Consider the following 22187-nt stretch of genomic DNA (forward strand, 5'->3'; position numbering starts at 1 on the left):
AAGGCATCATTGACTAGTGTTTCTATTTTTTTTTTTAAGATTTATTTATTTTAGAGAGCGAGCAAGCAGGGGGAGGGACAGAGGGAGAGAGTGAGCCTGATATGGGGCTCGATCTCACGACCCTGAGATCATGACCTGAGTAGAAAGCAAGAGTCAGACGCTTAACCGACTGCGCCACCCAGGCGCCCCGTGTGTCCGGTCTTTAAGGATAAACGCTGCACAGTGCATGGGGGTCACGTGCTCCCTGACTTCTCTCTGCCGCCGCGGCTTCTCCTGAACACGCAGAGTGCACCAACTGAAGAAGAGCCTACTTACGTCTCTTCAGAAACAGAATCTCACACTCTCCTTGAGACTCTGCTTTTCTAAGTGGATTGTTTGTGAAGACAAAGCATTCTTCCCATTTTACAGCTGAGAAAACTGAGGTTCAAAGGCAAGAAGGGCATGCAGAGTGACAGCTGCGCAGGAAAGCCTCGGCGCCTGCCGTCCGCCCACCCCAGGCAGCCCTGGTCACAGACCGGGTGTCCTCCTGTGCCCCAGACCCGGGGGCCATGCAGCAGGAAGCTTCTGGTAACTGGGTAACACACAGAACGGCCCCGCGAGAGCTCGGCTGCGTTTCTCGACACCGTCCAAGAGACGAAGGAGCTAAGCTACATCATGATGTTTGTGGTTTAGTTAACCAAAAAAATCAATCTACTTAGGAAAGGACAGATACCACAAAACCGGAGTTTTCTATGGCCATCCTGACTCCATTTTCATGTTCTCCCCAAAACAGATTCAACTTTAAAATAAACTGGCCTCGTTCTCCATAAATAACTGTGTATGAATACCACCAAACCAAACTTCAACCAAGCTGAACAGAGGCGCAGACACCCCCCTTTTCTTACCTCCTACAGCAGAACCTATGCGGAAACGTAGCATCTGCCCAGCGCTGCGCCGAGAGCGCGGGCTAACGAGGGGGAAACGGGGTCGGGGCTGGAGCGCGCTGCGGCCGAGCGGTTTCTAATTAAACAGCCACTTACCACGGAGCATAAAACTTGATGAAGGTTATTCCTTCTGCAATGGTGTCCTCGAAGTTCTTTTCCGTGAGTGCCAACACGGTGCCCTGCAGGGGAGGGAAAAGCCGCGGTTCAAATGCATCACTTAGAGCAGAGCAGGGCCATGCTTTGGGGTTGCAGAAATACAGAGCCATCATGTTTTTTAAAATGCTGGTCATGCAAGGTGACACAGAAATACACAACTCGCATATCACAAGCCACACAGGAAGGGCCCGTGATTCATCACAGGCTCCCCAGGTCCTGAGCCCAGGAGCTGCTTCGAGGAGGTGGCAGGCCCCAGGCTGGCACTGCCCTCGGCCAGCCCTGAGCCTGCTACCATCCGGGACCCTGGGCTGGGGACCCGTGGGCTCTGGGCGGCCCGGGCTCCGGCCTGCAGCTCCCAGGCTCGGAGCCTCGCACACCGACGGGAGGCCCACCCGATGTGGGCGCCCACACGCTCTTCCTCGCTCTCCCGGCGTGTGGGTTTGTAAAAGGTCCCTTCTCTGTGTGCTGTCCCCACAGCTGACAGTCGCCAAACCACATGCAAGGATGTGTGTGTGACCTATCACAGGCCGCTTTCCATCTCTAAGTTCAGAGGGAACGTGCAAACTGTTCATCTCCGCCCTGGCCGGAGGATGTCGGGGGAAGGTGCCCCAGGGCGGTCTGCGCTAAAGCAATTTGTCTGGGCGGTTCTTTACAGAATTATGTCCATGTGCTTCTCCAAAAACGGATCTGCGACTGTCTCACGAGAGCAAGACCGCGATGATTTATCATGTGGCTACACGCACCAGGGCTGCTCCCCTTGAGTCTGGCATCGGGTAACGCGCGTCAGTGACCGGCAGGCGAAGCCGCCGAGGGGCCCGCTGCGGAGCCCCACCATCTTTCTTTATGCCCAGAAACATGACGCCATGCTCACTGAAAGACCTACTTCAGGCTGGAAAACTGGATTATAAATAGAAACTGGTCTGAGCTTGATGAAACCCTCCACAGTATGTAATTATATTCCGTTTGGGATGACCTTTAGAACCACGCTGACACACACACCCCTCTAACGTACGTGGTTGCAGCTACTACAGAATCGTTTGTTTGCTTCTTAAACCAAAACTTCAACTTTGAACCAACACCCAGGTAGTCCCCAACCTAAGAATCCCACTAAGGGATGGGCTGTGGGGGCGAGGAGGCCCATTACTGTCCCCACTCCAGGAGGATGGGGTAGATGACTCTGTTTTTTCCAATCCCAAATAACTAGGGCTCAGGGAGCGATGGTCCCAGCAAGTCAGGATGTGGTAAGTATATGCGGAGGGTTCAAGGATTGCGGGGGGTGGGGGGAGTGTTTGCACACATCTGCCCACTCACTGCCCCTTCCTTTGCCCACTGTGTCCCGGTGTCCCAGTTAAGAACTCTGCATGCTACGCAGTGTAGTTGTAGAAACTGAAGCAGCAGCTTGAATATTCTGTTCTGGAAATACGTCGACAAACAGGTCTTATGGTTCTTAGCTAGGCCATCAAGCACGGTCTTCCCGGGAAGACATCATTCTGACTCTCTCTGGAGACTGTCCTTCTCACCCATGGCTTCAGCCTTGGCCTCTCCCTCCCTAACACTGCAGACACACCAACCTGCCGCTGTCAGCTCCAGAGCCCCGTTTACCGTCCACTGGACCTCCCCACCTGATCGCCACCACAGCCCTGAAAATCAACAACTGGAAACCTGAACTCCCCATCTTCCGTCCCCACCCCAGTGCTTCTCACACGTGTCCCATCGCCCACCAGGTCCGCCAGGGCTCCGGGCGTCCCCTCAGACACCACCTTCCCCACTGCGCTCAGTAGAGTGAGCTCCTTATGCTTCCTGCCTCCGTCCCTCCGCCCCCCGCCACAACCTTCGTTCGGGGGTCTCCTCATCCTGTTGGCCAAATACACTGGTTTTCCAGCTCTTTCTACCAGGCATCTAAAATTCACATCTGCTCAAAACCCTCCATTGGCTCCCAATATATACAGGGTGAAGCTCGAAATCCCTGGCTGGCCGACGAAGTCCTCCAGGACCCAGCCCCTACGTCTCCTCCGCTCTGGCATCCTGCGCCACACCCCTCGCCCTCCTCTCCGCCCTCTTCCCTCCAGCCGACTGCTGGCCCTGCCCCAAACGTGCCCGGCCGATTCACGCCCACGGGCTTCTGCTCACTCTCTCCTCCATCGGACAAGCCTGGTCTCTCCGTGCCCGCCAGGTCTCTCTGGCAAATACCAATTCACCTTCCAGCTCTTTGCGACACTTCCTGCCCGTCTGTCCCCAGCTCTCTCAAACCACCGTGACCCGCCCGGCATGCACATGGGGCACCTGCTTGTATGTGTTCTCCTCTGTCTGCCCCACCAGACTCGGCCCCCTTCACAGACAGGAAGGTGGTCTCATTTGCTTTTGTTTCCTGGTGGCCTGGGACGGTGCCTGAAATATGCTCAATAAATGCACAAGTGAATCTGGAACATTCCGCGCTGGGAACGTAGACAGGCCACAGTCAGAGACCGCCTGCCTCAGCAAATGAAACACGCTAGGCCAAGTTCCAGCGTGTCCGTCTTCGCTGCTGCAGCTCTTCCAGGGCCCTAGCCCGGGGTTCAAGTCCAACTACTGCAGTAGGTGAAGGAAAAGAACAGAAGCGGGAGTGGGGGGCCTACCTGGCAGCAGTCAATTTTCCTAGCAAATGCTCTCGAGTATAGTGATGACCGAATCAAAAGGATGAGTTTTTCAGAGCTTTTGCCACCAAATGCTCTTAGGCTCGGTCTCACGTCTCTTTCAGAGAAGCTTCCAGGTGTAGGCCCTACAAGCGTGTGAAAGTGGCTGAAGAAAACCTTTCATGTGGAAGAGTCAGCCACAGCCAGCCATGTGAAGTCCTCTGACGTGACCCCCAACTGTCACGTGGCCCGAAGCGCGGGAGGAGAGTGCCCTCCGGGGGCCACGGCTGGCCCTCCTGACCGCAGCACGCACCCACCTGGGCCACGGGCTCAGGGGCCGGCGCCGGGGCCTCTGAAGGCTCGACGGTGTCCGGGGCCTCCGGCTCCGTGCTCTGCAGCTGCGAATCCACGTACTCTCTCAGCGACTCCAAATCCCGCTTTCCTTTGTACTGGTCAATCTGTCCGAGGGAAGGGCCACACAAAAATGCTGTCAGGTTAGTACACTTAGTGCTCTCAGTCGCTCAAACCTCGTCCCAGCCCCGCTCGCCCACGTGAGCCCTCCATCGGACATCTCCGCTGTGTTGGTGCAAATTGTGCAATGTCTGCACGCTCAGATTTACACGGGAGGGCTTCGGCTTTGGTGACAGAACCAGAGCACCTGCCTTCTGCGGGGATCTGGTCACGAAGTTGGGAGCCGCTCCGGCCCGCGGAGCAGCCGACCGTGGGGCAGGGCCGGACGCGAGGGTGTGCGTGAGCCCCTTACCGGCAGCCAGCGTTACCCCCGCTCCAAGGCAGTTCTGGGTTAGTCTAGCGCCCACTTGAGCCAACCGAAATGTTTCAAAATAGTAGGACGACTGACACTTTTTGTCAACCACCCAGATCTTATCAAGGGAAAGACACTTTTGTCCCATTACGTATGCCTTTAAACCAGCGCCAAACAGTCCACACGGGCTCCTCGCCACATCTGAGGAAGCACCGGGCCACAGCCCGCTGGGATTTAGAGAAACGCCCGCTCTCCATACCACGACCTGAAGACGTACCTTCTGCCCACCTCGGAACCACAGAAGAGTAGGATAGCCGCGAACCTGGTTTCCCGAACAGAGTTCATAGTGCTGTGTACAATCAACCTAAAAAGTAAGACCACACTCACAGTCCGTCTCTTCGGGAACCTTCCTGACACACGGATTACTGGACACTCCATACCTCACGTACCTGGTCTGCAGCCCAGTAACACCTGAGCTAAGGGAGCAGCTGACGAAATGTCCTTCAGAGAAATGACACACTCAGCTCACCTAAAAACGCTGATGTTTAGGAAGCCAGAGTCTACCTGAGCGGGTTAGCAGCTGGAGAAGAGGAGCCTGGCCTGACGTCTGGGGCGGGGAGGCCTGGCTGCCGGTGACCGAGGTCCACGCCAATGCCAGCCTGCCTACTGACTCTCATGCTCCAACTGGGACGTTTTGGGATCAAGGAGGAGCAAGGAGTCAATTTTAAATAGGAGTATTTGGTGTAAAGACAACTGAAAAGATGCCAAATTAAGATTATAATATGTTCTTAATTCTGTAAGCTCAATTTACCAACTATCACCGCTTTTTAAATTTATTTCATTTAAATCTTATCAAGATTCTGCCTGTTCAACATTTTCATGAAACAGTCTATCCTAAGTCACTTCTTTTTGATTTTCTACGGTCATTAAAATCAGCTATGTGGGACACTTAAGTTGTTCTTCACCGTGTCTACAAAGTAGGATAAAAATAACACTTTCACATGTAAGACTGAAGTCAGCAGTTAAAGTATTAAACGGAAGCCTCACGTCTGGGTAGGGGGCATTACAGGGTCCAGTCTAACGGGGCCACATGCATGTCCAGGGATGAAGGGCCACAGCCCGGATGGGTGGACTGTCCGCTCATGCCTGGTTCTACTAGAAACCCCTACTGACATAAACTGGAAATAAGCGCCCATAAAAATTCATAAAATAATTTAAAGATACGAGGAATTGAGACGAGGACAAGAAAATTATGACTACTTCCATGAAATGTTCAATAAATAGAAAAGCATAACATGTAGAACTAGAATATATAATTGGAAGCATTTAACAGGCAACAGTGAAAATCCATTGAACTCACAACAACTATTACAATTTACCAGGGCTTTGCTCCGTGCCAAGCATCCTACTAAGCACCTGACGTTCATCCACACCACCCACCACCAGTCAGGTCTCATCGTGATTTTGCAAAAGGGGAGACCGGGGTGTGGCGAAGTGGCCGAAGGCTGGCCGGCCGGGTCTTCGTGGTTCCCGAGCTCACGCTCTTGACCGTCTCACTGCACTGGGCAGAGCATCTCACTAACGGCAGTTCCTGGACACGCAGCATTACTTCTGTATACAAATCAGTCCGTTGGCAAAGTGAAAAATGAGATTTTTTAAAAGGAAACCCATGCCCGGATGTCTGGTGGGTGCCAAAGGCTGGGTGAGATTAAAAGTGTTTGATGGCCCAGGAGCTGCTCTGGATATTTCCAGAAAATCCACTTACACAGAAGTTGTTAGACACCACTTCTGGCTTCTCTCCGCAAAGTGGGGAACGCTGGAAAGACTCCCAGACAGCCGTGAAAGTTGGGGCTCACCGGGGGGGGGGGGGCCTTCTGCAGGCCTCTGTGAGCACGGAGCTGACAGCTCTCGGGTGAGGTCAAGCGTGGATGGCCTCCAAGTCTGGCCAGTGAACATTCACAGGCTCTGCCCCGTATCTTTGCAGAAAGGGCTCTGGGGCTGCCAATTCAGAATTGGCCATCGCTTCAAAATAAACAAAGGAGCCAAAGCCGTAATTTATCTTTAGGCTGTGGAAAAGCCAGCACATTTGAAACCAGGCTGCCATCTGTGAAGGTGAAATGAATTATCAAGTGGCACACTAAATGGAATTAATAAATCAAGTTTGCGACTTTGCACACAGAATGAATAATGGGCTACCCTGCTAATTAATCCAGCCAAAGGCGGTCTATTTCCAGTTTAATAAGGGCTCTCACTTACCTTGCCAATCTTGACAGCCTCAGAATGTTCAAGGCCCAGAGCTAGCTGCTCCCAGGTCGGAGCCAGAGCTTTGCAGTGACCGCACCACGGAGCGAAGAACTTGATAAAGTGGTCGCCTTCGGTGGAGAGCCGGGCAGAGAAGGGAGAAGGAGGGTGACTGGCATCATCCCTTACTAGAGACTGAATGCAAGTATGTGATCTTTGTCCTCTTGCTAGCTTCAGTGTGAGCCCTTTAACTGGTGAAAAGTGACTCCATCGAATAAGTCTGTATCTGTGAGTTCACAGGGATCCTCAAAACAAAATCTAATCTGTCATCCCTAGAGGACAGGAGGGAACCAACTCATTATTTGAAGAACTGGCAACAAAGGGGAAGAATCAGGCAATTATCCTATCTGTCGTATGTGAACCGTGCCCGGGGGTAACCAGGTGATAGATGAGGGCAAGTTTCTCTCCTTAAAACGATGAAGAAAGGATGTTTTAATTAGAACATCAGCATTTGGCAACCCTAATAAATGAACGGACTGAGGGAAACGTGTTTAACCGCACCACGGGGACACGCCTGGCGAAGTCCAGACCGGAGGATTCTACAGGCCCAATAACCCATGTGCTCAGCCACCAGGATGTAGAGAAAGAGACGCTGGGGAGTAACACGCAGACTGAGACTCAAGAGGGACGTGTGTTAAAGAAAGAACAAGCTAAACTGTAGGGTTAGGAGTGCACATCCGGGTGGCGGATGATACAGTGAGGAGTGGCTCCCATAAAGTCCGGACAGCACCTCCACGAGGCCAGGCGGGCTGGGACCTGGACAGGAAGGGAGACTGGCGGTTCTATTCCCTGAACCGGACGTTACAGAGCGACCACTCCATCACAATTCACTAAGCTCTGCATTTGTTTTCTGTATTTGTGTTTTATTTGACAATAAAATAGAAGGTTTTAGAAACTGAGTAACACTCCCTTGGCTAGAAGAAAACAAAACAAAACAAAACAAACCCACACAACATCATTACTTGGATATTGAAGATTTTTTTCTAGGCTGTTTTACCTTGACCAGCCAAAGGCCTAAAAGATGTCAGGCTGAGACCAGACCAAAATCAGGCTGTGCCTCGGGAGGGAACAAACCAACGGGCACCAAGACGTGACCTACGCTCACAGAAGGACACTGCCACGCCACATGCTCGTGGCAGGGCTTTATCACCACAGCGAGGACACGTTTAAGGGAAATGGTGAAAAACTTGATTCAAAAAATTAGCAACTGACCTGCGAGGCTGAAGCCCTGTCTCTCCAGACAGGTATGGCACTAACCCTGTGCTGGGAGGTGGGGACGGGATGTCGGGGAAGGAACCTACTAGAGCATCAGGGGCAGCTGTGAGGGCAGGAGGCCACTGTCGCTTTCTGAGGACAGATCCTCATGCGAGCAGCCCAAGGTCGTGCCTCTACAGTTCTGCCCTTTAGGCGTGACTTGCTTAGGGAGGGACCCCACTGGGCTCGTGGGAACTGAAGGGAATCCCCTTTTGGGGAAAACACCTTGAAATCTCACTGTCAGCGCCCTGGTCCAAATAACAACCTTCAACACACAGGGAAAATAGCTGAAGGCATCACAGCAAAGTTCTCTTAGACCTTAAGTGTGGTGGGGTTTCGACTCGCAGCGGGCATGAAGTTACAAGGCCAGGCACAATTTTAAGCCCTTTTCACGATGCTTCCAACCCAGTCTTTTGGGAGGATTTCTCTCCATGGCAGCATTTGAGAATGGAGACCAGCAAGGAAGCTGAATTTGCTTTCAAGTCATTCGATGCTGAGCCAACGGTTCAGAAACGTGTGAATAAAGGACTTACGTGTCATTTATATTAGAGACTGTATATAGATCATTTTGATATTTAGGAGACCATTTTCAAAAAAGATGTGATACAGAAAAATATTTTAAGTGTAAAGAACACCTACTCTGATTCGCAAGTTATAATGGTCCTGCTGAATTCTGGTTTAAACAAGAGAAACTTCTGTTTCTCCCTCAGGTCAATAATTGTATGATTCACATTAATATAAATAAACCCTTTCGTATCCAAGGATGCACTGTCCAGCTAGTGTACAAAGTAAGTGTGCCCGTTCAGGATTTGTGAGCTTTCCACAACTTAAGGCTTCGGCTGGCATTACAACTGGCATTTCTAGAAGGACAGAAAGGAAAGGAGAAATCCCTTCCAAGAGGAAGAGCCCTGCACAAGGATGTTCACGGGTCTCGAAGAGAGACACCACGGCTCAGGGCCACAGAGGTCATCCGCGAGCCCTCGAGTGCCAGGAAGGGAAAGCCCGGCAAATCGAGGAGTGACAAACGGCGGATGGTTCTGAGAGGTGTGTATCCCACTGGGAACAGCCCTGAGATGCACGCAACATACCTTGTGCGACGTGCAGCTCAAAGTTGCTCGCTGAGAGCTCATACAGTCCCTGCTTGTGCTCAGGGGCTCTGGGGGGCTCTGCTTCAGGCTCTGGTACCTAATGGAGAGAAACACAACAGTCATTGGGTCTGTATGCGAAGGCAGAGCGAAATCCATTGAGGAGGGGACCTGTGTCTGTCTAGAACCTTCTACAGATCTCCTCCCTCATCTGGCTACGTCAAACCTTTGTGGGATGCTGCTGTGTGGAGGGAACGCAAGGCAGGAATCGACTCTCAGGGCTCTGGACCCTTGGGCGGGAAGCTCCTTGTCAGTCTCACCCTAGGACTGTCACTCAAGGCCGCCAGTGACAGCCGTCCCCACCCCAACCTGCCTCTGCTGCCCCCAAGCCCCAGAACAGAGCAGGCAAACCGAAAGGACAGGCCCACGCCAAACGGGCTCGCTGCCCTGTTGTTCGCAGTGTGACCTCTCACTCCACGTGGGGCTCAGGATGAAATCCCTGGCGGACTGGCTCTGAAGGACAGAGCACCTCCAGGTACAAAGGCAGCAGAACGGACGGGGCGAGAAGGAGAGACCATCAGAGAACGGGAGGCCTGGCCCTGCTCCGTGCACACAGCTGGTGATAAAGACCGTGAAGGGCTGGTAAAGGGACAGAGGGGGCGGGGAGGACAAGGCAGGGACCGACAGGTGGCAGCGAGAGAAGCGCGGGGCTGCGCTAACTCACAGCACAGAGTCTGGGACAGAAACACACAACGCGGGAGTGAGAAGTGGCTTTTTAAAGGATGCTTCTGCCAGCATCTGAGCGGGTACCGTTGTGTGCAACTGGACAGTTACCACAGTACACGTGACTCTCGATCTCTCGGTTCCACAGTGGTGGCCTCCAGCCAAAGTGACCAGAGGTGACAAAAGATCACAGAATCACATTTTGCTACAGACACATGGATGTACGTTACTCAATTTTTATCTGGCAGCTCATATTTCTTTTAAAAAGAATACTGGGGCGCCTGGGTGGCTCAGTTGTTAAGCATCTGCCTTCAGCTCAGGTCATGATCTCAGGGTCCTGGGATCGAGCCCCGCATCGGGCTGCCTGCTCGGTGGGGAGCCTGCTTCTCGCTCTCCTCCCCGCTCCTGCTCTCTCTTGTTATCTCTCTCTCTCGTTATCTCTCTCTCAAATAAATAAAATCTTAAAAAAAAAAAAGACAAATAATATCCCAATTAAGTCATTAAAAGTCTAAAAGTGCCGACAGCTCAAAGCTGCGCAGAGCTGTAATCAGAAAGCACCACGAAGGCGTCTGTGTGGCTGCGGGCCTGCCGAGACTTTCGGCGTGCCCACTGAGCCCCCACACGGAGAGACGCCCGGCAGAACGGTGGCGAGGTGAACAGTGAGCTCCCGGAAGCTGGGACACTCTATGTCCCCCTTTATAAGGTGTTCAAAGGGCTTCCAGTACTTTTCAGTGTTAACATGCTCACGTACGGCACTGTCACTTCCTGGGCCCCGTGGCACGCACCAGGGCAGTGCCCCCCGCCGTGGCAACAACACGGCACAGCGCACACGCGGGCACACGCGGGCACAGACACAGGCCCTCTCTCCCCCGCTGACAACGTGAGCGTACAGAGTCTTAAGAAAGTGATCAGACAATAGTCATCAGCAGCCATCATTGTAGTGTGACCTTTTTTTTTTTTTCCTTTTGCCTTGTAATTTCATGTCTGGTAATAGATTCCAAAAACATCATTCAAAAGTAGAAAAAAAAGTCTTTTACAAAGATTAACATGTTCCTTACGCATTTCTGATATTTATAAATAACCTAAATATTCATTGACAGAGAAAAGTTGAATTATGGCAAATCCACATGACAATATAAAATATGATCAATATAAAGATGTAACTTTATAAAAATATCACTCGTGAAAAAAACCATGTTTATATGATTATAACTCTTTAAGAAAAAATAATACAGAAGCAAATAGGGAAATCTAAAAGTTGGAAGTAGGGGCACCTGGGTGGCTCAGATGGTTGAGCATCTGCCTTCGGCTCAGGCCATGATCCCAGGGTCCTGGGATCGAGCCCCGTATCGGGCTCCTGGCTCAGCGGGGAGTCTGCTTCTCCCCCTCCCTCTCCTCTCCCCCTGCTCATGCTCTCTCTCTCTATCTCTGTGTCTCAATAAATAAAATCTTAAAAAAAATAAATAAAGTTGGAAGCAGTGGGTTTCTTTTGAGTTTCTTTAATATTGCCACAACACGGTGGTGGGGGGAGGGGTATCTACATTTATCCTGTTTCAATATGCAAATGTATACATCAAGTTACTTAGGTATAAACACAGATAAAGAACTTTTTAAAAAGTTTTCACGTACAATAAAAAACAAGTTTAAATTGGAAAGAATTTCCGGTCTGCAGTATCAGGTTTTAGTGTTTGAACTTTCCTACAATCAATCACTGTTTCCAGCAATTATGGGAGGTCTCTACTGCTGACACGTGGGTCCCACGCAGCCACACCCCTTCTACCTGCGCTGGGGCTGTCACTGCCCGAAAGGGGAGCTTGGGGCACCAGATGCAGTCCTTCTGCCGTCCTGATACTTACTGGCTATTAGTTTCTCGAATAAAGTCATCACAGAAGACTGGCTTTTTGGTGGAAAAAAATATTGGCAAAAAAATAAATACCTTGAAAAGTTTCTTTGAGACTATTAGCCCCTCTTTAAAACTGGCTTCCTCCAATCAGAGAACATTTTCACAGAGGGAACAATCTGAAATTTAAATCTATATGAAAGTCCCACCTGCTCATGTAACTCTCTTGCCCTGACAAAGATGCAAATTGACTCTCTGAGAGGTTTGTGGTTTTCCCTGTTACCTAAAATTAGGTAAGTCTCTGTTCCAAACTCATTCAGTACCATGCAATTACAGACTTTATAGAACAGGAGGGAAAACAGCACCCGAGTAGCAGGTGGGTTTCTGATGAACCGTGACATCTATACGGGGGGGGGGGGGGGGGGCAAAGGACCACACAGTCACCCTGGGAAGTGACTCCAATAGCAGCAGAGCCCCCCAGAGCCTGCTGGAACCGCACACGGACACGGACCACCTTTAAGGCAGTGAGCCCCTACCTCACACAATAAAGCAGTCTTACTGAACTGTTCCACTGAAATTACACTCAGAGTCATCAGACTCATCCAGCACGGGACACTGGCCATCTTTCCAGACCCTCACCAACACACGGCCACGAACTGTCAACTCCAACCCAGCCTCCGTGGGCCTGCGCACTCTGCGGGAAGCAGAACGTACCACGCACGGAGGGATGAATGAATGGTTCATGACCATAATGACGTGTAACAAAACGAAGACTCCCAACATCAATTGGAGGTGGAGGGGGGGTAATAAAATTTTCTTGGTAGCCTTCTACACACAGCCACGTCTTTACATAATATTTCAGAAATCATAACTCTCCACAATTTCCTGACATTGTTACGCTCAGTGCAGGGAGGGCCACGGAGACTCAGAGTGCGAAGGTATTTATTCGATGACATTATCGGCAGAGCCAGTGAGCACCTCAGGGACTGAGAGTCCAGAGGGAAAGGAGGGGTCACCTTGCGGGACAGCCCGTGGTGTCCAGAGAGGGCCGAGGTTGGCCTGGACGGGAGGTTCGGGCTTAGGCCTGCTCCTGACCCCAAGTCAACCTGTGACGCTAAAGAATCTGTGTCAACCGTATACACGTGGGAGCGGCACAGAGGCCGATGTTAAGGCAGCGGACGTGTGAGCCGCGCCCCGCAGGAGTCACAGACGACAGTCTCCCAGGGCGGACGCTGCCCCCGCACGGGGGCCAGGAAGGCCGCTAACACAGTACCGGCAAGGTCGGCAAGGCGGGAGACCCGCCGAAGTCGGGGAGCAGCACAAGGGACCATCTTCATTACCGTCCTCCTCGTTCAAGAGCCACTCACTACCCTTTCTACTTTTGTGCATCTTTGAATATTTCCATAATAAAAAGCCTTGTAAAAGTTCATCTTTTTCCACTGAGGTACGCAGAGCAGTGGAAACAGAGAGCAAAAGTAGCTGCGGTGGTTGCGGGGGGCTGGTGTTCAGTGGGGACAGGGTTTCAGTTCTACAAGATGAAGAGTCCTGGGGATGGCTGCTCAGCAGCGTGAATGCACTTAAAGCCACTGAATTTGTATGCTTAAAAATGGCTAAGATGGTAACTTTTGTATCATATGTATTTTACCACAATAAACAAAAATTGGGAAGGGAAAAAAGTTCATTTTTACTTACAAAGGTCAATTAGTTCTAAAGGCTATAAAGTTGCTTTGAAATGGGAGACTTAATTTTTCCCCTGAACTGGCTTCTTTATCGCCCCGAAGTGTCGGAAGGGAGAGAGCGTGGAAGGCAGGGAGGCCTCCCGTGCACTCACCGCAGGCTCCTCGTTCAGCGTCTGCAGCATCCAGTTTTCCAGCGCCTGGAAGTCCCGAGGCCCCTGGTACTTCACAGCTTCTTGGCCAGGCTTGAAAAACTTCAAGCTGAAAGGGCGAAAGAGGACAAGACAGAGCAGATTTTTCAACCCATCAGAGGGCTCCACGTAGACGGCGCTGTCCCGTCGGGATGAGGTCAGTGGGCCTCAGCCTGGCACAGACCTGCCACTCTCTGCTAGAACTTGGAAAAAAAGGAAAATAATGTCCTAGGAGAACACATATCCATTGAATCCCACACTTTTAAAAACTTTCTTCATCTATTCAAGAAAAATAAGACTGAGCGGAACACATCAAGCCTACGAGACTGTGAACGAAACCCCAAGCGCATTAGGGTGACAGGCCTTTCAAGCTTCTCCCTGCTGGGTGTTTGTCATCCCTCCTAGGCTTTAGTAGTTCTTACATTCCGCATTTGTTAAAAAAACAAAACTGTACTAGAAATAGCACTGTTGGGCAATCAATGTATTCCCAGGCGACCCTGTCGGCTCTTCGACTCTCGTAAAGCATGAATGTCCAGGTTCTGTGAGAATTCACGTTTCCAGCTATGAGAACAGCCTTGACATCGGTTGGTTGGTCTATGCACTTCCCCACAGAGAAGGAATCTTCTTTTTCTACATATATTAGCCTCTGAAGGTATCTGCGGATAGGATGCGTAGCACTTCCTTTAGTGGGTGAGCAAGACATTGCCAGAGGCCGAAACTTCCAGATCCTGTATCATCCCACTGGTAATGGAAAAACATGCTCTAGAGAAAACTGAATAGAAGGTGTCAAGCATGGAGGGGAGTATGTGGCTAGTGAGAGAAGAAACAAAACACAGACGAGCATTTTTCGGCCAGCTATGCATCCATATTGCCCCTCCACTTCTGTGGCACGAGCGTGGACTCCGGCAGTGGACGCTCGGTGTGCGGGAGCCGAGTGTCAAAAGCCGAGATATGCAGAGATCAGGACTGTGGGCTTGAGGAGTGAACTCCCCAACGGCCTTAAAATGAAGGTTCGTAGCTGTACACGAAACCAGCACGTTGGCTGGAATAAATCACCACAGGCTTCCAGGCCTCAGCCACCCTGAGATCCTGTGACACACTTAGGGGACGTCCCTGATGGGCCTCCGGCGAAGAACAGAGGCCCTGCTTCCTCATAGCTTTTACCTTTCCAAGCCTAACAATAAGCCAACCTCTAACCAGTCCGACTAGTATATCCGTTACTTCACGAACTTCAACACTTTGAGTGACTCCAAAGTATGATCTCACAATTATGAATGCCCGCACCCACCCCTGGGACCTCAGGAAGCTCTGGAAATGAGTTATGCCCACAGAGAACTAATAGATGCTTCATGCACTCCTTCGCCCCCCCTTCCCCCATCTCTCTTCCAGTGGGTGCCTCCCCCACCACAGTTCCTCAGAGTGGAAAAGGCGTGGATCCTCAAAATACTAGGAGGACCAGCACTATCAAACCCATTCCCCATTTCTTTGCTAACGTTTAAATGCAGTGACGAACCTGTGACTTTTTCTGATCTGGAGTGTAGTGAGCAACACACAAATAAACAATTTTTTAAAAATCTCTTCTTGTTGGATTGGCAACCTTTCCAGCCTGCCCAAGCCTGAGGTGCTTCCTTAAGTTCACAGAGCCTAGGGATAGAATTAGGGCTTCCTTCACAGGCCTTCCAGCCTGGCCGGGGCATCTGGCCCCAATCTTCACTGTGGATGGGCTGAAGGAGGTGATGGGGAGGCGGCCACAGGGTACAAGCCCAAAGGACAGCCCCAAACTTCCACATGGGTATTTGCTTTTCCCGGTGATCTGTTTCTCTTTCAAGGAGAAAATCTCCACATGTGGGTCACTCTGGAAACCTGTGATCAAGGTCCCAGAACTACAGAAGAGATGGTGTTACCAGCTGACTTGTGTCCCCCAAAGCAGATCTGTTGAAGTCCCAGCCTCCTGTCCCTCAGGGTGCAGTCTTATTTGGAAATAGGATCTTTACAGACGTCAGCAAGTGACAATGAGGCATATCAGGGTGGGCCCTAATCCAGTATGGCTGGGGTCCTTATAAAAAGGGGGAAACTTGGACAGAGCGAGAGAGACACGCACTGAGGAGGAAGGCCTTGTGAGGACGGAGGACTGGGTGCAGCTGCCAGAGACACCAGGGAGAGGCAGGAAGGGATTCCCCTCTGGGTTTCAGAGGGACCGTGGCCCTGCGGATGCCTCGAAGCTGGGCTGCTGGCCTCCCGGACCGTGAGAGGATAAATTTCCGTCCTCTTCAGCCGCCGGGGGCGTGGCGCTCGTCGGCAGCCCTAGCAAACCCCCTCCAGCCCTGCCCGGCTCACGGTTTCCCCAGAGGATGCAGACTCCTTACCGGCTCAACAGCATGACCTCCAAACACTTTTCGAAGCACACGGAACCACCCCTGGGAGCATGGGAACCCAAACCCCCTGCCCGTGCCATCCTTTCTTTCAGTTAAAGGTGCCAGGGCTGGGAGGGCTAAAGACGACCGCACTGACCCACCGGCTCAGGCATTTGCATTCGTCCCCTGCTGCGGGTGCCTGCGGGGGGACACCGTGTCAGAGGAAGCAGACGCTCACAGGTCAATGCCCACAGGTCAATGCCCGAATGCCCTACCGGGGCACACCCTGCCTCCCGCATTCTAGGAGAAAAACCTGCCCTCAGGCACTTGGGCGGGGCTGTGAGGGACACAGAGGTTCCTTCCCAAACAACGTGTTCAGTGTAGTGTGAGCTCACTTCCAGTTCTTCTTAAGGACACAAAACCAGTGCATGGTGTTCTTGGAGAGACCCTATCTTCTAAATCAGGACACGTGATCCAATGTGGCTCTTTTAAAATCTGTGACTAACAGGGCGCCTGGGGGGCTCAGTCAGCGGAGCGTCCCACCCTTGATTTCGGCTCCGGTCATGATCTCAGGGTCATGAGATCGAGCCCTGTGGCGGGCTCTGCGCTCAGCACAGAGTCTGTCTGCTTGTCCCTCTCCTCTGCTCCTCCCCCTGCTCGCTCGCTTGCTCTCTCTCTCCAAGAAATGAATAAATAAAATCTTTAACACCTGTGCATAACATCTATGGGGTAACTGCTGTTGCAGCCAGACAGCTCCTACGACCAGGTCCAGGTGGAACCCTCTGACGCCCCCTAACACTTGCCCTTCTCAGCCTATCACGAGTCCGGTGTCACTTCCCAGGGGTGTGGCTGGGGGTGGACGGCCCCATGGCCCCACACGGCTGCCTGTTGAAGAGCGGACACCACCGCCAACCATCTCGGTTGCCCCTGCACCTTGAAGGCGACAGGCTCTCAACAGGTAAACCTCTATCTCCTCACCTGCTCCCACTACTCCCGGATGGCTTCTTTGCAACGCTCTTTGTCTAAGCTGAGTTCCCTTTAAAGACGATGCTATGAAGCACAGGACAGTGATGCCTCTAGGGCAGGTACACATGGTAGGAAATTTTCTCTCTACTGATCTGATCTGCATGATGGCACTTAGATTAGCGGCAGTCACCAAAGACCAAGAAGTCCAGTGTCCTTTACGACAATGCCAAATTTCCAAATGTTAGGGAAAACCTTAGCATTTATTGGGTATGCTCAGATCAGTGTTTGCAAACATGTTATTTCACGTATCATGAAATCATGTATCAACATCCTACCTTAGACTCAGAGGTTAAACCGTGTGGCCAGGGCTGCATGATAAGTAAATGGTAGAGCTGGGATTCGGACGTGGCTTCTAGGTTCCAGCCCAGAGTTCCTTCCCCTTTTCCATGCTGCCTCTTGGGTTTGCAGACAGGCCCAGGTTTTATAAGAATTTACTTCATTCATCAATTTGAACAAAAAGTTTGGGAGTGCCATGGCCAACCCCCACCCGCCCCCCCCCCCAGTGCTTTTGGAAACAGCACCTGCTCTTTTTTGGAGAAGGGCCCTTCACTTGAATGCTGCTGCCCTCCTACGATATCCTGCCTCTCCGGCCACAAGGGCTGTTTCTGGAATGAACACTCCATCCAAGCAGGGCCAGTCAGTGGGGAGCCCAAGCCCAGCATGACAGCAAAGAGATGCAGAGCTGGAGAGGTAAGTCACCTTAAGGGAAGTGCAGGAAAGACAGGCCCCCAAACCCTGCGAGTGGAGTCTCAGAGCTTCTTCCATGGCCTTCTAATTAATCCCCTCTTTTGCTACTTAAGCCAGTTTCAACTCCTATCTCTTAAAACTAAAAAATTTAACTGTCAAGGGAGTAAGAAGCATCGCTTGTCAGAACTTCTGGATTCCAGTTTGTCACCTTTCTTGCCAACAGAAACGGCCCTTGTGCTCGGCGCGTGGGAAATTGCTCCAGGAAGGATGCTGAAGAATAACAGAGCGACCAAAAACTCAAAACTGATGATGAGCTACACTGTCTTGTCCAGGTTCTTGTGAGCATCACGCCTGACAGGACACCATGGAGACCGCCATTCCTGTCACACGAACACATTCTCTAATAAACAGGAAAACCCACCACTGGCTAATGAAAGGCTTTTTCCAAACAAAGCACAAGGAGGCATCTGATAGAGACAAGACCCAGCGCTCAAGGCGTCCTTTCCCTAACGACAGGGACGGCCCGCTTAAATTCATCATCTCCTCACACCTCGGAACTACCAAACAAGTTACCACAAGCTCGGCGTGAACCTCCTCTGGCCGAGCACAGCTGACAAACGGCTGCGGGAAGCTCGGGGCGAGGCAGGAGACAAGGGCCCTTCCCACTTACGTGGGGTATCCTCGAACCCCCTGCGCAGAGCACACGTCGGAGTCGGCTGTGCAGTCCACTTTGGCCACATAGACCTTGGCATCCTCCATGCTGTTGTACTTGTCTCCCAGGTCGTTCCAGGTAGGCTGCAGTCGCTGGCAGTGTCCGCACCTGGAGCAGGGGGTGGGGACCGGTCAGGGCGCGCCCGACCCACCTCTTCAGCCCCTTCCAGACCCGACGGCTGGGGGAACCTCTCTGATCCCGCAGGGAAGGACGGCCCACCATCCCCACCGAAGTCACAACCTCACTGCCCTGCCTCACACGCTCCATTGCCCCTGCATTGTTCTCAGCAGGAAACTGAAACTCAGCAAGATCCCATGCCCACCATCTGCCTGGCTCTGGCCCCGGCTGCCCTCCCATTTGCGCTCCGTACACCTGCACCCTCATGCCCTGGCAGTCGGGCCGGAGCCAAATGGGACCACCTGCGGCTTTCTGGAAGGGCTACAGCATGGCTTGCCTTCCGGGGATCGGTACCCGCTCGGACACTCCCTAGACCCACCTGGCAAATTCCTGTTTGCCCTTCAGGTTTAGTCTGGGTGTCACTTCCTCCAAGAAGTCAGCTCTGACTCCCCAGGCTGTCTGGTGCCCTTCTCTGCTTCCTCTGGAAAGCTCCCTGGCTCCCCCCTCTTCTGCGGCAACATCACCCTGCTCACCATGATTGCTCCTTTTTAGTCAGGACTATTAAATAACTAAGTATCTGCAAATGCAAGGCAACCTCAAATTTCATGCAGTTCTACACTTTCTCTAATGAGAAGCTTTATTTAGAAAAGTCTATGGCGGGGCGCCTGGGTGGCTCAGTCGTTAAGCATCTGCCTTCGGCTCAGGTCATGATCCCAGGGTCCTGGGATCGAGCCCCGCATCAGGCTCCCTGCTCCGCAGGAAGCCTACTTCTCCCTCTCCCACTCCCCCTGCTTGTGTCCCCTCTCTCGCTGTGTCTCTGTCAAATAAATAAATAAAATCTTAAAAAAAAAAAAGTCTATGGCTACCCAAACTTCTTAATTTGATGTCACCAAGTGTACTGACTGTATGAATTTAACAGTACATTTTTAAATCACCTACTTAAAATAATACATTAACTTAGAATTCTTGCTTCTTGCTACTCTTCCCATTTCTTGACAGCATCAGCATCTCTCCCATCACTAAATCACTTTTTCAGTCATTTAACTGATCATCTTCTTTAATTATCAGCCGTCTGCAAGGCCCTATTTGAAGTCTGTAAGAGCCAGCACTGGAGACTTTGTCTCAAGCTTCAAGTACGCTCACACAGAATTATGGCACATGGAGGGTTTTTCTTTTGTTTTTTTGTTTTTTTGGCTTGTTTGTTTTCATTCACCTGGTGTGTATTCATGATGTCTACAAAGTAACAAAGTTGCTGTATTGCTTTTCAAAGTGATCTTTAAAATGCTTGCTTCTAAGAACACCCAACACTTAAAATTGTCAATCTGTCCTCAGAGTAACTTCTCAACAAAATCAGTGTTAAATTTCTTTGCCTCTTTTCTCTTCTGACAGGGGACATGCGTAATCGGCACTGAAAGGCAGCACTGGACAGGTTTGCTTCCCGCTCCTGTAGGTCCCCGTGCACCACTTCATGGGCAGCCAGGAGAATGCCTGCTTTATAAGAAACTCGAATATAGGATGATTCCCTCTTTCCTGAAGACAACTGTGAGGGAAGAGTAGTGCTACATGTAAGTTATACTGTTACATATTCAGTTATATAATTTAAATGGTGCAAGGGCCACGAAGACCAGCATTGTTCTTTTTTAGAGCTGTATTCCCAGTACCTAGCACATGCTTGGCAGGGACTCAGTTTGGCAATTTCTTAGTGATGGATTGACCCACAGGTGCTGTGTAGTCAGAGCTTCTGGTTTGGGACCCCTGTGGTTATAGTACGAACCTCTGAGACAGTAGCTGAATTCATTTGGTGGCCATGTAATACAGCAAAGCCTCTGGTCCTCCCAAGGAGGTGGCCCCAGCCTTGACCTCATCGTCACCAGATTCAGTGTGACCTGCAACTGGCCAGACAGAAGCTGTGGCCTGATGTTAGCAGAAAATCCACAGCAGTAGGACAACCTTACATCTACCAAGTTCAGAGCAAAAATATACAGGGCAGTATTTTTGTTACATACCACCCCTGCCCCCAAGCCACACGTGGGCTTCCAATATCCCAGAGACGGAAACTGGAAAGAGATGGGGGGAAAGAGGTAGCCCACAACATATTCTATCTGAGCTCCAATCTGTTCTTAAATGCCATCGGAGAAACCCACACACCTCTATTTAAGTATTTTGTAGTAGAGTATTAAGAAGCAAACAAAAACTTTACAAGTAACTTTTCTGAGAACATCCATCTAAAAAGGAATTTACTTAATATCAAGTGCCCAGATTTGCCAGTCTTGTCCCTCACTCAGTCTGGGACTAGCTGGTACTACACAGACTCCAAAATTAAAACTCCATTGGCATTGCATGGACTTTATATATCTACAGGTCAGTTTTTCTTTAAAAAATAAACAAGAAAAAAGCCACGGACTTATTCCACTGAAATAGGCTCCAATTAAGTAGTGTATTTAATTGGAATAGTTACTCTGAGAATATCCCTTCACAGAATAACTATTAATAATGAAAGATTATTTTATGCTACAAAGTATTTCCAGACCACTGGTAGCTCCAAAACTTCAAGTCGGGCTGCTTCTTGGGAAGTTGAAACACAATGAACCCCAGAGATCCATTGTTAATAAATGATAGCTCTGACCCAGACCTGCCCCCCCAAAGATAACTTAACTCCAAACGAACTGAAATACAGTAACAGCCTCAATATGGAAAGAGAAAAAAAAAAGTTTCCTCCAACTTCCGCCCGCACATTTTCTGAACAAGCCGTTTTTCTTGGGCATCTTCTCTCTCTTCCTTCCTACATCCCTTTCCCACATCTCCGAGAGCCTCTCTCCTGCTCGGGGGAAGAATGCCAAATGCTGCCATAAGCCTGCAAACTGCCTTGTGCCCTAGAACTGGTCTTCTGCTCTGCCCCACGAGAACTGCCCTTCCCCGGGGCATCTAGGCCGTGGAAGGAAAGCACTACTTGTGCTTATGTGAACGTCAGGAAGTCCTTCGGTTGGACAACTCCCAGGGAAGGGGGCTCTGGTGTTGGCACGGAGGCCCGCAGCGACGCCTCCACCGGAGAACCAAGGCAGGAGGAACCGTCTGTTCAGCTCACACTTACCAGAAGACCAGGCCCCAAGAGGGCAGAGGGGTGGAGGTGCCGGAGGGCAGCCTCGAGTGGAGGGGCCCGAGAGCACACCTCCCCGTCCATACGGAGCTGCCTAGGGGTCCCCAACATTTGCACTACTCTCGGGTTCCCGGGGTAGTATAGGAACCCCCCTCTGCCTGGGCCACCCCTTCCCACCGAGTGAACACACAAAGTGGGTTATCCCACCTTTGCGAGTTCCTATTTTTTTTTTTCAACTAATCCCCCGTGTAGGAGATCTGCCCTGCAGCGAGTGCACGGAATCAGACCTCCGGGCGTTCCCGGCCGGACCCCGGTGGCCGGCGGCCGCTGCACGTGGCCCACGAGTCCCGGCCGCACCGGCAGGCCGCCGCCTCCGGCCGGCGCAGGAAGTTTGCGGAGGAGGAGGGGGCTGGGGACCGGCGGGGTGGCCCCACTGGGCGACGCCGCCACCTGCCCCTCCCCCGGTCCGGGGATTCGGGGGCGGGGGGACCGGGAGCGGGGGGCGGGACGGCCTTTTCCCGGCTGTCCCCTCGGGGCCCGCCCCCTCCTGCACCGCCCCGGCCGCCCTGCGCCACGTCAGCCGCGAGCGCCCACGCCCCCGGTCCGAGCCCGCGCCCACCCCGCGCCCCGGCCCGGCGCCCCCCCGGCCCGCCGCGGCGCCCCCCCCGCC

The 22187-nt window shown here is 51.7% G+C and overlaps 1 protein-coding gene across 1 annotated transcript in view; it reads right to left on the reverse strand.

The window, feature by feature from the left end:
• Positions 1-22187, reverse strand: part of TXNDC5 (thioredoxin domain containing 5) — a 47556-nt gene that overhangs the window by 3669 nt on the left and 21700 nt on the right. The window contains exons 2-8 of the mRNA XM_032424716.1: positions 18262-18411; positions 13489-13594; positions 9098-9194; positions 6711-6826; positions 4732-4818; positions 4009-4149; positions 1020-1102 (exon numbers count right to left, since the gene is read on the reverse strand). Coding sequence (XP_032280607.1) covers positions 1020-1102; positions 4009-4149; positions 4732-4818; positions 6711-6826; positions 9098-9194; positions 13489-13594; positions 18262-18350 — 719 coding nt within the window. The 5' untranslated portion in view covers positions 18351-18411. The remainder of the gene's footprint in view (positions 1-1019; positions 1103-4008; positions 4150-4731; positions 4819-6710; positions 6827-9097; positions 9195-13488; positions 13595-18261; positions 18412-22187) is intronic.

The sequence above is a fragment of the Phoca vitulina genome, unplaced genomic scaffold (genome assembly GCF_004348235.1).
Source record: "Phoca vitulina isolate PV1807 unplaced genomic scaffold, GSC_HSeal_1.0 scaffold31, whole genome shotgun sequence".
Lineage (NCBI taxonomy): Eukaryota > Metazoa > Chordata > Mammalia > Carnivora > Phocidae > Phoca > Phoca vitulina.